The sequence below is a fragment of the Podarcis cretensis genome (assembly GCF_951804945.1).
Source record: "Podarcis cretensis genome assembly, chromosome: 17".
NCBI classification, from domain to species: Eukaryota; Metazoa; Chordata; class Lepidosauria; order Squamata; family Lacertidae; genus Podarcis; species Podarcis cretensis.
In genome coordinates, this window is record NC_137187.1 from 27,892,760 (window position 1) to 27,908,750 (window position 15,991).

Here is a 15,991-nt window from a genome sequence, read left to right on the forward strand (position 1 = left end):
CCAGACACCTTCCTCTGCCCCAGCTGCAACAAAACATGTCTCTCCTGTATTAGTCTCTACAGCCACAGTAGGTACCACTACCTTTCAACAGCTTGACCTAGGCACATTCCTCCATTGTCTCACGAGACAGACAGGTGCCAATATGCATATTTCATGCAAATGGTTGTCCTCTTTTGCCCTTCCTTTTGGAGCTGTGTTTCCTCCTAGGTGTCAGTTTGTTGGTGGCCACCACAGAAAGACACCTAAAAATGTAGTGCATGGAGTTCCCTGAAGCTCGGATCTCATTCTGCTTCTAGTCCCTTGCACCTTTCCCTGCTGTTTATGTTGGGAGACTAGAATTTTTTGCATGGCCCATGCATACCTGCCCATGTTTACGGGCCAACATTGCAGCTCAGAGTGAGGTGCTGGTGGTGCAACGGTGCAATAGTGCTTTGCATTGTCCGGCGAGCGGCCCATAGGGAATAAAACCAGGCAAGGGCTGCTGGTGCTCACAGCTCTGTGACTCTGATGAAAAGCAAAGGAGCGTTTTGAAGAGCAGTGCTTTGATTCTGCACTATAAAAAGAGGCGGTGTGTTTCTTTTTAAGCTTTGGCGTTAAAAACAAAAATAAATCAAGGCATTGTAGCTTCCATGCATGTGGCAGAGTTGTTTTTGCTCATTCAGCATGGCTTCTCAGGCTTGCCTGATGCTTTTGTAAATATGCTGTCATCTTCAAAAGAGTTTGGTGCTTTGGTGGGTGAACCTCTACACTGCTGCTGCTGCTGCTGCTGCTGCTGCTGCTTTTACTGTTGTGGTGGAGGTGACGCCTAAGCTAAACATTGCCATCCCATAAAGCCTTGTAATCACAACTGGATGACCCCTGAATTACCCAGAGACAGTCTAGCCACATGGGTGAAGGCGGCCCATTCGCCTCGCATCACAGAGAAAACAATGCCTTGCATCTGGTTTCCTGAGGCCTGGGGCAGGCTACTTTATGTCAACACACCGAGAGCAACACTGGAAACATATTAGAGGGCTGCAGTTAATTTGCATATTTTAGCTTCACTTAATTAACATATCTGGCCCAGCATTTGTGTGTGCTTTGTGGATGCCAAGATATAGGCAACGGATGCATTACACTTGTCACGGCCTTTTTCTGGCATTGCTTATGCAAATGTGCGGGAAATCTCAACATGTGCTCCAAAACCTGCTTGGGGACGGGGCAGAATGATAGTTTGGGGGCATTTTTAACCTGCCTGAGTTCTGAGATATAACTGCACTGTCAGTAGCTTTTCAGAACTGTATACAGAACCACACTAGCTGGAAATATCCATCTATCTATCTATCATCTATCTATCATCTATCTATCATCTATATCTCCTATGGAAAGGGCTGTATAATAATAGGAAGGGTCTTCTCTCTCTCTCTCTCTCTCTCTCTCTCTCACACACACACACACACACACACACACACAGCCCTCACAATATTCATGTTTGCAGGGTGTGTTAATCCTTCCTTTCCCATGTGCTGTGGCTCTGATGAGAAGTTCCCCCACCATAAAAATTAAATAACATAGCTGCTCGCTGCAGAATGAAATTACCTGGTTTGGTCCTAAGACTGCAATCCTATGTCTGGTTATCTGAAGAGAAACCCTATTGAACTCAGTTGTGAAGACAGGTACAGGGTTGCACTGTGAATTTGATTTTGTAAATAGGATTTTTAAAAACTTCTTCTTTTTTGCAGTGGTCTTATAGTTGTAGCTGGAATGTAACAACATTATTAGGATATATTATCCCTGAGCCATTTCAGTTCCATTTAGCTTGGTGGAACAAAGTTCCGCTTACACCTGCATTTACTGAACCTTTCCCGATGTTTGACAATAGACTTATTGGCCGAAAGTTGGACGGCAGCTTTTTATCACCCTTTTTAAAGATTGGAATTTCGTTTTTTGTTGTCAAAATACACTGCAGACGTCTGATCTCCCTGGAGACCAAGAGATGTGACAATAGACTGCTCTGCCTCCTTTCTTTTAGCAAATGTTTTGTGCCACTGGGGAAGTGGAAATTCTGTATTGATTTGTTTTGGATGTTTGGATGTGATGCCAATAAAAGGTTTTGATGATGATTTACTGGACCTTAGTTTGTGCAGATAGGCTTAGAACCTGAATTCCCGATACCTGCACCTTATTCCAGGTGTTCTGAGATGCTGCTGTCAGTGTCGCCTGGTGCACAGACCATTTGCTCCATAGCTAGAAACTTTAAAAAGTGTGGGCACTCAACTTTCAGCGTCAGGAGGTAATGGTTCCATAGCTGTGTTTCTTTGCAGAAAGAATGAACCGAGTAAACCAAGAACTGTAATGTGAATAGATTGAGATGTTTTCTTAATCAGAAAAGAATTCAAAAGCTGTGGGGTTGTTGTTTTTTATTTGCTGCTTGCCAGTGAAAAAATTCCAGTTCCTTTGCAACCCTGATACAGGTACAGGATGTAACAAGGAACAGATCTTCCAACATCTGACACTATGCTTTCCCTTCTTGTTCCATGGGTGGCAGCATGGTGTGATCTTGCCCTGTCGACAGCGAGGAGTATCAGATTCATCTCCCGGAGGCAATGAACTCCACAACAACTCAGAAGGACCCCTGCTGATGCCATGTCCACACTTTCCTCCTGGCGCTGACTGTGATTTTTCCACCCTGATTCTGTTACATTAAATTTTATTTTGATGTAATTGTGTGTGTGTGTGTGTGTTTGCAGGTGTTCAAGAGGCAGTAGTGGCTTGCCTGAATAAGCAGACAAGAGAGTTTGCAGATGAAAATCTATGTGTGAGCAACCGGCGTCCCCCACAGTTGCTGAAAGCTTGTAACCTGGAGCCTTGTCCCCCAAGGTAGGCTACTCTTTGCTCTTTTCTTCAGTTAGGCATATAGAAGTCACAGAATCATAATGTCTCAGAATTGTAGAGTTGGAAGGGACTCCTGAGGTCATCTATTCCAACCCTCTTCAATGCAGGAATCTTTTTTGCCCAGCGTGTGGCTTGAACCCACAACCCTCTGCCGACTGAGCTATCCAGTCACTATATAGAAGAAGCAGAACTATTGGCCTACAGTGTCTTGAAACTAAATTTTCACTATACCAAATAGTATTTGAGGTGGGCCACTGAATCTAGCAAAATTGGGACAACATATGCTGGGATATGGGACACGGGTGGCGCTGTGGGTTAAACCACAGAGCCTAGGGCTTGCCAATCAGAAGGCCAGCAGTTCAAATCCCCGCGACGGGGTGAGCTCCCGTTGCTCAGTCCCTGCTCCTGCCAACCTAGCAGTTCGAAAGCATGTCAAAGTGCAAGTAGATAAATAGGTACTGCTCCGGCAGGAAGGTAAACGGTGTTTCCGTGCGCTGCTCTGGTTCACCAGAAGCGGCTCAGTATGCTGGCCACATGACCCGGAAGTTGTATGCAGACTCCCTCGGCCAATAAAGTGAGATGAGCGCCGCAACCCCAGAGTCGGCCACGACTGGACCTAATGGTCAGGGGTCCCTTTAACTTTATGCTGGCATATATCACTTAATTATGATTGAATTATTTCACCTGAATCTATTCAGGGTTGTTAGTATGTAGGTAGCTGGGGGCTCAGAAATTCCAGCGAATTTAGGGTGGATTCCAAAGCAAACCCTCTCATCTATTTCCTTGCCAGAGGCCTCATTCATTTTCCTGCCTGCCCATCTGCCTGTGCCTTAAACGCTGTAGGCTTGCAGAGGAGGCTGCCTTATACTGAGTAAAATCATTGGTAGCTCAGTATCATCAACACTCTCTAGCAGTGGCCTTACAAGATTTCAGACACAGTTCTCTCCCAGCCCTAAGTTAGCAGCAAACATTGCAGCCAAGTGTACATTTGAGCCAGGGGCTGCATACATAACATACGTTTAAAGCACCCACCCACACCTAGATAATCCTGGGAACTATAGTTCAATTAAGCTTGCTGGAAAGGATAGCTTTGTGAGGGGCAAGTTACAGTTCCCAGGATTTGCTGAGAATGCTTTCCTTTCCTACCAAGTGCTCAGCCTTGGTATCTTCAGTACCATATTGGCTGGTCTCCCCAGTTGAGAAGGAAAGTGGGAAGAAATAGGAGCAAGGAAAACAGCCCTGCTTTTACTTGCTCTGTCACTTTCTTGGGTTCTCTTTGAAACGAAGAACATTTGAGTCTGAGAACTCGGAGGCCTGCTTCATACAGAACGCTTGCGGAATTAAACATATCTAAACATAAGAGCGTTATGCAGGTGTCGGCTTCAACTTTTGCTGAGAGGTTGGTTCAGCAATCAGATTTACGTCTTCTGTGATCCCTCAAATGTGCCGCAACAAAATTGGATGAAACCTGCCTATTTCTCCTAGGTGTCATATATATATATATATTCAGTAGCAAACCAGCTAGTGTGTCTCCCTTTTGAGACCACTGTAACATGTGGAGGAGGGGTGCGCTTGTGAAAATACACAGGAACCACCATTTTCTGAAGCTCCTGGATATTTTCCCAACACATACCTCCCTTCCACATATAATTATTATTTTCTGCTGCAAAGTCCACATAGTGTGTGAAATTGTCGACACATGAAAAGTTAGCACAAGTGTTTGATTTTTTAAAAAATTCAGACATTTGCTGGGTGAGGGATGCATCTGATTCTCATGCTACCACATGGATATCTTTCGGCCATATATCTACTAATGCTGCATTTCCTGCAAGTCAGGAGTAAACTATAGAATCATAGTTTCCTTGTCTTAGAAATGAGGCAATGAATGTTCTGATCCAGTGGTTTACAAGCTGCATTTCAAGGAACTCTGGGATTTCTTCAAGTTTCCCTAGAAGCAAATGTTGTTAGGTGCATTCTAGGCTCACATTAATTTAGTGTACACCTCTGAACCCCAGAATCCTGTGCACAGTACTGGCATATGCTCAGAGGTCCCTTTGCAGATGCATCGATGCAGAGAGGATTACCTGCAGGCAGGCAACAGACAAATCCCCTTCCCCTTGAGATAGGATATTCTCTTTCTGAAGCATCTCTGGCAGATGACTTCATAAGCTAAAGCATGCCATCAATGAAACTGAAAGAATTTCCCTCTTCAACAGAGGAGGAATTTGTACTGACCAGAAACGTATTATTTCACTCGCTTGGATTTTCGAAGCACTCTAAGGGGGTACTTTGGTGAGTTCATACCCTAGGAGGGTTACACCAAGGAAAGTTGCAACTGGGTTTGGGACCACCAGTGGTAATTCCAGCTCTGTCTGTACTTTTGGTGGGTGGAAGAGGGAAGTCTATGGCAGCAGAAGATAAAGCTGTTCTAGTCTAGGACACCCATCACCATCCTAGCATGGCAGATCAGGGATTTCAGTTGCACCCTCAAAAGATTTTTAGAGTTTTTTGTGATGTCCACACAACTTAACCGGAGCTGCCTTTTGAAATAAGAGCTGTCCCTTGAATCTTTATTGTTCTGTAAAAAGGCACATTAACTTAATATAAGGAGCATTTGACACCTTTCTTAAATGCATGGCTTATAACATAATCTTGTTTCTTGACAACTGTGAAGGCATGAGTAGTCTTTGGAAAGACAGGGAGTGCTACCAAGTGCATGAAAGATTTCCACGGTGGGTGTTATGAATTATATTTTTTTTTAAATATCCCCCCTGCATCTTGGTCAGCATGTGCTAAAGAGATTTGGGTGGGTGGGTGAGTAGGAGGAAAGAGGAGCAGGCAATGAAAGCCAGATGGATGAAAATGAAGGAAATTCCAGTCAATTTCTGCCGCTTTGTTCTTAACATACTTTCAGAACTAAACGTTTATTCCTGTGCAAATAACTGAATAGCAGAGAACAGACACACAGGGGGGAAACAGCTCACAAAGTTCCAGGAACAGCAAAAAGGGGGGAAAGGAAAGACTTCCCTTCTGTACACAACTCTTTCTCAAACTTTATGGTTCTTCTGAGAACAGGGAGAAAGAGTCTGTAACAGCAGTTTGATAATTCCAGGACAGGACTGATAAATCTCAGAACTCTGACAAGGTCAACCCCAAAGTAGTAAACACCTGACCTCCTCCATTATAAGACTGATTTGTGTTGGGGAACGTCAGTTCCTTATTCTTAAAGCAAGGTTTTTTTGTGGTTCTGGTTGCTTGTGTCTGCAGAATTGAGACTTTCCCCCTGGTGCAGACTGAAACTGGGAGGGCAGAGAACCAGCATTAGTTGGAACCAGAGCCAATGAGAAGCAGAGCCGCGCCGCCCTCACCTCGGCTGGTTGCAAGTAAAATGGCAGGTGGACTGGCAGGTGTCCTATTCCATCACCATCATCATTTTATTATTTATACCCCACCCACCTGACTGGGTTGCCGCAGCCACTCTGGGCAGCTTCCAACATATATAAAAACATAATAAAACACTCAGGTAGGTAGCCATGTTGGTCCGATGCAGTCGAAATAAATTTTTTAAAGTGTGCATGCACACGAAAGCTCATACCCAGAACAAACTTAGTTGGTCTCTAAGGTGCTACTAGACAATTTTTTAAATTTATAATAAAACATTAAACATTTTTTAAAAACTTCCCCATACAGGGCTTCCTTCAGATGTCTTCTAAAGGTTGTATAGTTACTTATCTCCTTATCTCAGGGGTCGCATAACTCTATACCCTCCAACATTTCTCTGATCAAAATAGGGACGTCCTAAGGAAAAGCAGGACATTCTGGGATCAAAGCAGAAACCAGGTCGGTTTCTGTAAATCTGGGGCTATCCCTGAGAAATAGGGGCACTTGGAGGGTTTGAAGTTGGCTTGACAGCACCATTCTGCAGGCATTCCCCCCCCCCCCCAATAAGGATAATACAGACTCATGTCTTAAGATGTATTCAAACACACAGGTAGAAAACACCCCCCTCTGCCTACTGGGACAGAGACAAATGAAGTTTGCACGCATTGTGTGTGGATTTACTGGCCTAATACAATTTTTTACCTGAGGTAGAGCAACAGAAGGCATTCCTCCTCATGGTTCCAGATTCGCATTTATGCAACTAAAAGAGGGGAGAAAGGTGCTTTGGAAAGCAAATTAGAACAACAGAAGGCAAGACCTCTGGTAATTCTGGACACAGAAGTCGCTCAAAGTTTCCCCTTTAAATCAGGACACACAAAGCTGGCATGAGCAGGAACGTGTTAGAAAGCCCTTCTTGAAGAGTCACCATAAGGATCAGCTGGAAACCTTAAGCTGAGGCTATCCCTGTGGGGCTGGAAGGAGTGTGGGTGGGTGGGTGTGAAATCCTGTAGCTTCAAATGCCAAAATGGCTTTTCCCCCTCCTCACCCCCTGCTTGCTTCCTGTCTGTGGTGGAACGAAAATAATGAGGTGTTGGAAGAGACAAATGCTGTTTTGTTAACCTTAATGCCTGCACAAAAAAATAAATTCAAATTTGTATGTCAAGGGTGTCATTCCATTATTAGGCTGAAAAGGGATACCTTTTTTAGGGGGGGGGGCTGTTTTAGTTTAACTACATATGAATCATACCTTTCATCAACAAGCTCAGGAATGTACATGTTTGCTTGCATTGTACACATCCCCTCAATAACCTTGTGAGGTACATTAGTTTGTCACGTGGTAAGAGCCCCCCACCAAGATTACCAGCCGTGAATATCCGCTACACCCCACTAACATTCTCAATTGCTGCCTTATGTTTTTTTGGCTCTCATCACAGTAGAGCTGATAGTGGAACAAATAATATTATTTGCGATTATGCAAAATATGTACTGCATTGAATATTTCTTAAACAATGAGTCCTGGGTGGCATACATACCCTACACCCCATTTTTTATCCTCGCAACAACTCTGTGAGGGAGGTTAGGCTAAGAAACAGTGACTGGCCCAAGGTCACGTGGTGAGATTCATGGCTAAGTCAGGATTTTAATTCAGGGTCCCCGGTTCCTAGTGTGGCCCTCTAACCCATAATCCATAGTTGCTTCCCTTTTTATGTAGGAGTTCCAGCCCTCTTAATCTAAACTCATTCACAATTAAGCACCTGCCCATTGTAGCTCTGTAATCTCATTCACAGCTTTTGCTGTCTTGTAATTCTGCTACTTTTAGATCATAAGTGATTATTGTTTAGTCGTGTCCGACTTCTCATGACCCCATGGACCAGAGCACGCCAGGCACTCCTGTCTTCCACTGCCTCCCGCAGCTTGGACAAACTCATGTTTGTAGCTTCGAGAACACTGTCCAACCATCTTGTCCTCTGTCGTCCCCTTCTCCTTGTCCCCTTTCCAACATCAGGGTCTTTTCCAGGGAGTCTTCTCTTCTCATGAGGTGGCCAAAGTCTTGGAGCCTCAGCTTCAGGATCTGTCCTTCCAGTGAGCACTCAGGGCTGATTTCCTTCAGAATGGATAGGTTTGATCTTCTTGCAGTCCATGGGACTCTCAAGAGTCTCCTCCAGCACCATAATTCAAAAGCATCAATTCTTTGGCGATCAGCCTTCTTTATGGTCCATCTCTCACTTCCAGACATCACTACTGGGAAAACCATAGCTTTAACTATATGGACCTTTGTTGGCAAGGTAATGTCTCTGCTTTTTAAGATGCTGTCTAGGTTTGTCATTGCTTTTCTCCCAAGAAGCAGGCGTCTTTTAATTTCGTGACTGCTGTCACCATCTGCAGTAATCATGGAGCCCAAGAAAGTGATACTTTCTTTTAAAAATAAGTAGCGGAGTTTTGGAGAACGCTGAAGAACTTGGTGCATTTCTCATGTCTGCACCACAAGGATGAATGGTTAAGGGAACTGGGAATGTTTAGCCTAATAAAGAGGAAACTGAGAGGAGATATGACAACCTTCTTCAAATATCTCAAGGGCTGTCACATGGAAGAGGGAGCAAGCTTGTTTTCTCCTGCTCAGGAAAGCAGGACCACCAAACCAAAGGCTTCAAGTTACAAGGAAGGAGATTCCAACTAAACATCAGGAAGAACTTACTCCTACAAGAGGACTCTCTTTCCTTGCAGGTTTTTAAGGAGAGCTTGGGTGGCCATCTGTCACGTGTGATCTAGCTGAGATTCCTGCATTGCAGAGGGTTAGACTAGATTATCCTCTGGAGTCTTTCCAACTCTACAAGTCTAGGATTCCAGGATTCTCAAAGGAGGAACCCTGATGGGCTAGAATTAAAGCTGGGGTGTGTGTGTGTGTGTGTGTGTGTGTGTGTGTGTTAATTAAACAGTTTTAAGTTTAAAGCTGCATAAGTTTCCCCAGCCATTCTGGGCGGCTCCCAACAGAATATTAAAAACACTATAAAGCGTCAAACATTAAAAACTTCTCTAATCAGTGCTGCCTTCAGATGTCTTCTAAAAGTTAGATAGTTGTTTATTTCCTTGACATCTGATGGGAGGGCGTTCCACAGGGCAGGTGCCACCACCGAGAAGGCCCTCTGGTTCCCTGTAACCTGGTTCCCTGTAACCTCGCTTCTCACAGGGAGGGAACTGCGAGAAGGCCCTCGGAGCTGGACCTCAGTGTCCAGGCTGAACGATGGGAGTGGAGAAGCTCCTTCATAGTGTTACACCCTAATATGTTTATATGGGAGTGTCTTGTGCTCTCACTTTGCTGTCACCACCATCTGAAGTCAGGTGGGCATGGAGAGAGTATTCAGCGTAGGCTTAGCTGTGGGCAGGTGTCCTTTGTGGTGCTGAGATGTGCTGAATGAGCTGAGTGGAAAAACCCTCCCCAGCAAACACTCACGTCTTCTCCTAGCCTGTGTTCAGTTGGATTCGATTTTAAATAAACGTTTAAAATATATATGCTATAAAGTCATTCCAGCTATATTACCCAGATTTGTACATGTAGATGTTTTAATCTTCACTGGATTCGGTGCGTGTTAAATTCCTTGTCAATGTGTTCACAAAATATTGGAGCACATCTGTAAATGATTTATTATAGGAATGACTTCTAGGCACTCTTTTTTCTTCTCGCTTCAAAAGGCATCATAGCGCTCATCTTTGTTGATAATCCTTGTACACACAGGTACCTGTCTGGTGATAAACTTGTAGTGCTGAGGCATGAAGAAGACATTGTGTTTTCCTTGCAGTGTAAATTGACTTCATCCCCCTCCACCCGCTTCTCCCTCTTTGATTGGCAGGATATATGATCACGAGTTTAAAGCCAAACTAAGAACTATACGGTGACCAATTTTCCTTCATTTTACTTGTCTTGGAACGGATGGTTTTCTTGTCCCCGCACCTTGCTTCAATCTGTTTCTGTTTCCTAATGCCCTTTCTAAAGAGAACCTAATACTCACTGCCACCTAATATTTTCAAATATTTGGAAGGCTGTCTCCCCTCCATATATTGTACCTCTACCTCTTATTCTTTGTTTCCTCTTTAAATATGTTCTCAGTTTCCCCGAGTATAAATTTACTCTCTTGGCAGAAGGAATTTGTTCTTCTGAACACAAAAGGAAATATTTTTCTGCCAGTGCTGAAGAAGGGGGGGGGGGAGGGAGACACTTTTTGCAAAACCAAGCCAATAATAAAATCAGTTTTAAAAGTCTGGGTATATCCTGAAACAGTGATAGTCTTTATTCATTTGAATCTGGTTTCAGCATTCTGCAAGCCGTCTTGAACAGTCTCGCAACTGAGTAATCTTCTTACGAACAATGATTGGTTTGTGTTAAAATGATTACTCTTTAATAAGAATAATTTTATTATTTATACCTCACCCATCTGGCTAGGTTTCCCCAGCCACTCTGGGTGGCTTACAACATATCTAAAAACATTATAAAAACACCAATCCCTAAAAAACTTCCCTAAAAAGGGCTGCCTTCAGATGTCTTCTAAAAGTCAGATAGCTGCTTATGTCCTTGACATCTAATGGGATGGTGTTCCACAGGGTGGGTGCCACCACCAAGAAGACCCTCTGCCTGGTTCCCTGTAACTTTGCTTCTCACGGTGAGGGAGCCACCAGAAGACCCTCGAAGGAGGACCTCAGTGTCTGGGCTGAACACGCTCCTTCAGGCATACAGAGTGGAGGCCATTTAGGGCTTTCAAGGTCAGCACCAACGCTTTGAATTGTACTCAGAAACATACTGGGAGCTAATGAAGATCCTTTAGGATCAGTGTTATATGGTCCCGGCAGCCGCTCCCATTCACTCCCATGCAAGATGCAGAAAGTAAGTCATGAATAGCAGACTCACAAAAGAGCGCTTAAGAATCTCAACCTTGCCACCCAGCTACTACTGACACAGTCACAGTGTTTAATCTCCTACATCCACATGGAAAGATTGGGGACAGTGGATTGCCTCTGGATCCAATGTGCAGGTGCAACACTGCACAGGATTCAGAAGGGGTATATAGAGGAACCCGGAAGTAAGCCGCACTGAGTTTGTGGAGAGTTGGGCCTCCTCCAAACAATCTGTTTATTCTGCATTCATCCTGATTTGCTTGCAAAAAGCTTATGCAGTAGTTAGACTATGCCTGGTCTTTATTTTAGCATTCATTCTGATATGTTTATGAGTCAGTTATATGAAAATGAGCAATCATCCTGATTTGCTTGTGCGATGTTAACACATCTTCACACTAGTCGTCCATTGATCTCTCACTTTCCAATTTCTCACTCTCCATCACGTCAAATGGGAAAGGTCCAGCTGGTGTGCTTTTTTTAAGTGGATTGGTTTCACCAAGGCAACAGGGTGCTTTAATTCACTTTGAACGCACAAACCTAAAGTTATGGTATGCACTTGAACACACACACACACACCTGCCCTGCAAAATACTAATAACCTGAAGGCACTGTTGGGAAAATTCCTTAGATATTAGTCCAGATTTTGGTGTATACAAACCAAAGGTTGTAATCTACTAACTCCTACTTAGAGCAAACCCAGTGTAATTTAAGAACCTAAGTTGGCCATGCCCATTAACTTTAATGGATCTGTTCTGAGTAGGACTAGTACTGAAGACCACCCCAAAGTTATAAATGCAATATCTACAGATGGAATTACAGGGAGAGAAAGGGTGGACATCTTCTCTGCTCTCCAAATTACTTACTTCTCCCTCCTTTTTGCCTTTCCATCCACTCTAGAGCATCACTTCCCTTCCTTATATGTAATATACAGAGCATCGCTTACTTATGTATGCTATACAGAGATTCAACAAGACAGCCAGTGCTGGCATTTTCATCTTGTATATTCACTAGCCGCCGCTGCATATCCACGTCCGCATTTAAAACTGGAAGAGCTGTCTGGAACCAGGATACCAAACAAGGCTTCGGTAGTTAACCTATGTTCCCACGTGTCCAAGTTTAAGTGATCTACCATGGCCGTGGCCCTGTGTCAGGCAGGATCCTGTGTGAATTGTATACAGGTGCTTCCCCTCTTGAGTCTCAGCACAAAACCCCAAACTTCCTAAGGAGCTTCTGTTTGAAATCTGAGAGTGATAGGCGGTTTTATGGCCTTTAAGTGTAAAAGTATGTTGTCTGTGTTACATAAAGATACAGTATTCAACTAGCAAGGCTCTGGGGAGTTCATGAATGATTGCCCTAATCTGTCCCAAGTCTCTGGGGATGGGGCAGGCCGTAAATAATTAGGTTAACATTTCAGAGTTGCTTCGGATTGTAGCTGGATATTGCAAGACCCTCCTGGAAGCTGTTGCTTTCCTACTATTGCATTATGAGCGCCTTGAATCCCACCTGTCCATATGAGTGCTTGTTTCACACCAATTGCCAACAATGAATTGCTGCTGCTCATCGCCCACAGATATACTTGAGCAGATGTGATGAGCAGGCCCAAATATGGCTGGGGAGCACTCACAATATGTATTGCTTTCAACAAGACTTGTTCGGTATTTTGTGCAACTCCCTGTAAAACCTTGGTAGACTAGCCTTCTCCTTTGTGCTTCCATTGAAATTCCTCACGTACCTTGCCCAGGCAGGAATCTCTGCAATTCCTCTTGAAATCAAGTTGGCGGTTGACCTGGGAGTTAAATAAGTTTGTTGGGTGCCCACTTTGAAATCCAGTTTGTTTGCATTTGGTATGAGACGTTACTGTCATAGACTTTAGGGGAAAGGGGGGGGGAGAGAAAGAGAGGGAGAGGGTGTGATTAATTTTCATTCTATTGCATAGTGTTTGTGCAGGGTTTTTATGCCAGTATCTCATGGCTAGGTCCTTTATATATCTATTTGTTTCTGTTGGCATTGTGAGAGATTGGAGGGTCCAGGGTTTGGTTGGTTGTATTCAGTTTATTACAGTATGGTTTGTTTGTATGTGGAGGGGGGTGTTGTGTCAGGTTAGCCTTATTGATTGTGTTGTTGGGGGGGTAGGTCATTGGCCTGTGCTGTATATGTGACAAAGGGGAACTGCACACATGACAAGGAACTCATAAGTCTCTTACTCTCAGCAGCTAGAAATATTGTTAAAAAAAAAGGTAAAGGACCCCTGGATGGTTAAGTCCAGTCAAAGGTGACTATGGGGTGCGGAGCTCATCTTGCTTTCAGGCCGAGGGAGCTGGCGTTTGTCCACAGACAGCTTTCCGGGTCATGTGCCCAGCAGAACTAAACCGCTTCTGGTACAACGGGACACCATGACAGAAACCAGAGCGTATGGAAACTCTGTTTACCTTCCCGCCGCAGCGCTACCTATTTATCTACTTGCACTGGTGTGCTTTCAAACTGCTATGTTGGCAGGAGCTGAGACAGAGCAATGGAAGCTCACCCCATCGCAGGGATTCGAACCACCGACCTTCCAATCGGCAAGCCATACGTTCAGTGGTTTAGACCACAGCACCACCCGCTGTGTCTATTGTAACTAGACACTTGAAGGACCTATCAGGAGTGAACATAGACCACTGGTACCAAAATGTGTGGGAAACCTAGAAACCAGAGGCATTTCTTTTGGGCATGGTCGGCCAATTGGTGTCAAGGAAGGATAGGACTTTTTTTATGTACTCCACCACAGCAGCAAGGATTCTTTTAGCAAAGTATTGGAAGACACAAGAATTACCCACATTGGAAGAATGGCAGACGAAAGTGATTGACTTTATGGGACTGGCAGAAATGACTGGCAGAATCCGTGACCAAGAGAAAGAGACGGTAGAAGAAGATTGGAAGAAATTTAAAGTATATCTTAAGAACTGTTGTAAAATTGATGAGTGCTAAAATGTCAAGGGAAAGAAAAGATAGAATTATAGCTGTATTTGGTTGATGAATTAGGAGGAGAAATTGAAAAAGAAAATAAGTTATTATTTAATTGGAGCGAAGGGTTGTTGAAAAAATTCAAAATAAGGATGCAGAGAGGGGGAGGTAAGGGGAAGTCCGAGAAAGAAGGTTTATGAAAAGAGGATCTGAAATTATACTTGTTTATATGTTTTTGTATGTCTATGTGTGTATGTTATTTTGTTTTAAATCTATGTTGGAAAATCAATAAAAATTAGGTAAAGGTAAAGGTACCCCTGCCCGTACGGGCCAGTCTTGACAAACTCTGGGGTTGTGCGCCCATCTCACTTAAGAGGCCAGGGGCCAGCGCTGTCCGGAGACACTTCCGGGTCACGTGGCCAGCGTGACAAAGCTGCATCTGGCGAGCCAGAGCCGCACACGGAAACGCCATTTACCTTCCCGCTGGTAAGCGGTCCCTATTTATCTACTTGCACCCGGAGGTGCTTTCGAACTGCTAGGTTGGCAGGCGCTGGGACCGAGCAGCGGGAGCGCACCCCGCCGCGGGGATTCAAACCGCCGACCTTTCGATCGGCAAGCCCTAGGCACTGAGGCTTTAACCCACAGCGCCACCTGCGTCCCACCAATAAAAATTATATATATATAAAAAAGGAAACCTCGCTGCTGGAAAATTAACCAACAAATACAGGGACAAGCAGAGCACACATTTTTCAAATTAATCTCTTGCGTCAGCCAATCAGGATCTTTTGTACCAATGGTGATACTTCCTGGTATGCAATCAGGCTTCTTTTTTGTTAACTTGCCTTCCTTTCTTCAACCGCTTTGTAAAGTTCCTCCTCCGCCTTGTTACCTAAAAGCTGGCTTTGTGCCTTTTTGATTCACTGTGAGCTATAAAATTCTGATTGATACCAATCAGAGCACAGAGCCAAAGCAGACCGCAGCTCTTGATCCCAAACCTTTCTTATGAAGCCTTTGATCTGTCTGCGTTCAGGCTTAATGATGCAGAATAACCGTACAATAGTCTCTTTTCATGGATTCTTCTAAGTTGGGAGACAGCCGCTTTTTTAGCCGAGGGGGAGCAGAATCACCATGCCTCTCTACTCAGAAAACCCACTGAGTGGGTCTGATCTGTTGCCAAGCTGGCAACGCTGAAATAGCAAGCTTATGAAACAATAGCTTCTGAGCTTGCAAAATTAGTTGAGAGCTGTAAGGAAGCATAAGTGCTTAAAATGGCATGTGTTACACTTGCACAGCTTCACACATTCACAAGTCAAAGTGAGTCGGATAAGTGCATTGTCATATATTTTCATGTAACATGGTAAAGGTAAAGGGACCCCTGACCATTAGGTCCAGTCGTGACCTACTCTGGGGTTGCGGTGCTCATCTCGCTTTATTGGCTGAGGGAGCCGGCATACAGCTTCTGGGTCATGTGGCCAGCATGACTAAGCCGCTTCTGGCGAACCAGAACAGCACATGGAAACGCTGTTTACCTTCCTGCCGGAGTGATACCTATTTATCTACTTGCACTTTGACGTGCTTTCAAACTGCTAGGTTGGCAGGAGCAGGGACCAAGCAATGGGAGCTCACCCCGTCACGGGGATTCAAACCGCCGACCTTCTGATCGGCAAGTCCTAGGCTCTGTGGTTTAACTCAGAACACCACCCACGTCCCGTTTATGTAACATGGAGAGAAATCCAAATTGGGTTAATGGGACTTAAGGTGTATCAGGCAGTGTGAGATAATGGAATATTACAGAAAGGCAAGAAACGATTGGTTAACTTAGTTTATTAATTAGTTTTACCACCATAGGGTTTGCATTTGGATTTTCTGCTTCAAGCACCAAAATGTATTGGGGTATTTCACTCTT

General features: G+C 44.2%; 1 protein-coding gene across 3 annotated transcripts in view; it reads left to right on the plus strand.

Annotated features, from left to right (window-relative positions):
• ADAMTSL1 (ADAMTS like 1) overlaps positions 1-15,991 on the plus strand; it is a 496,501-nt gene that overhangs the window by 393,205 nt on the left and 87,305 nt on the right. For all 3 annotated transcript variants that reach the window (XM_079959104.1, XM_079959106.1, XM_079959105.1), the window contains one exon: positions 2,730-2,859. In XM_079959104.1, the coding sequence (XP_079815230.1) occupies positions 2,730-2,859 (130 nt within the window). The remainder of the gene's footprint in view (positions 1-2,729; positions 2,860-15,991) is intronic.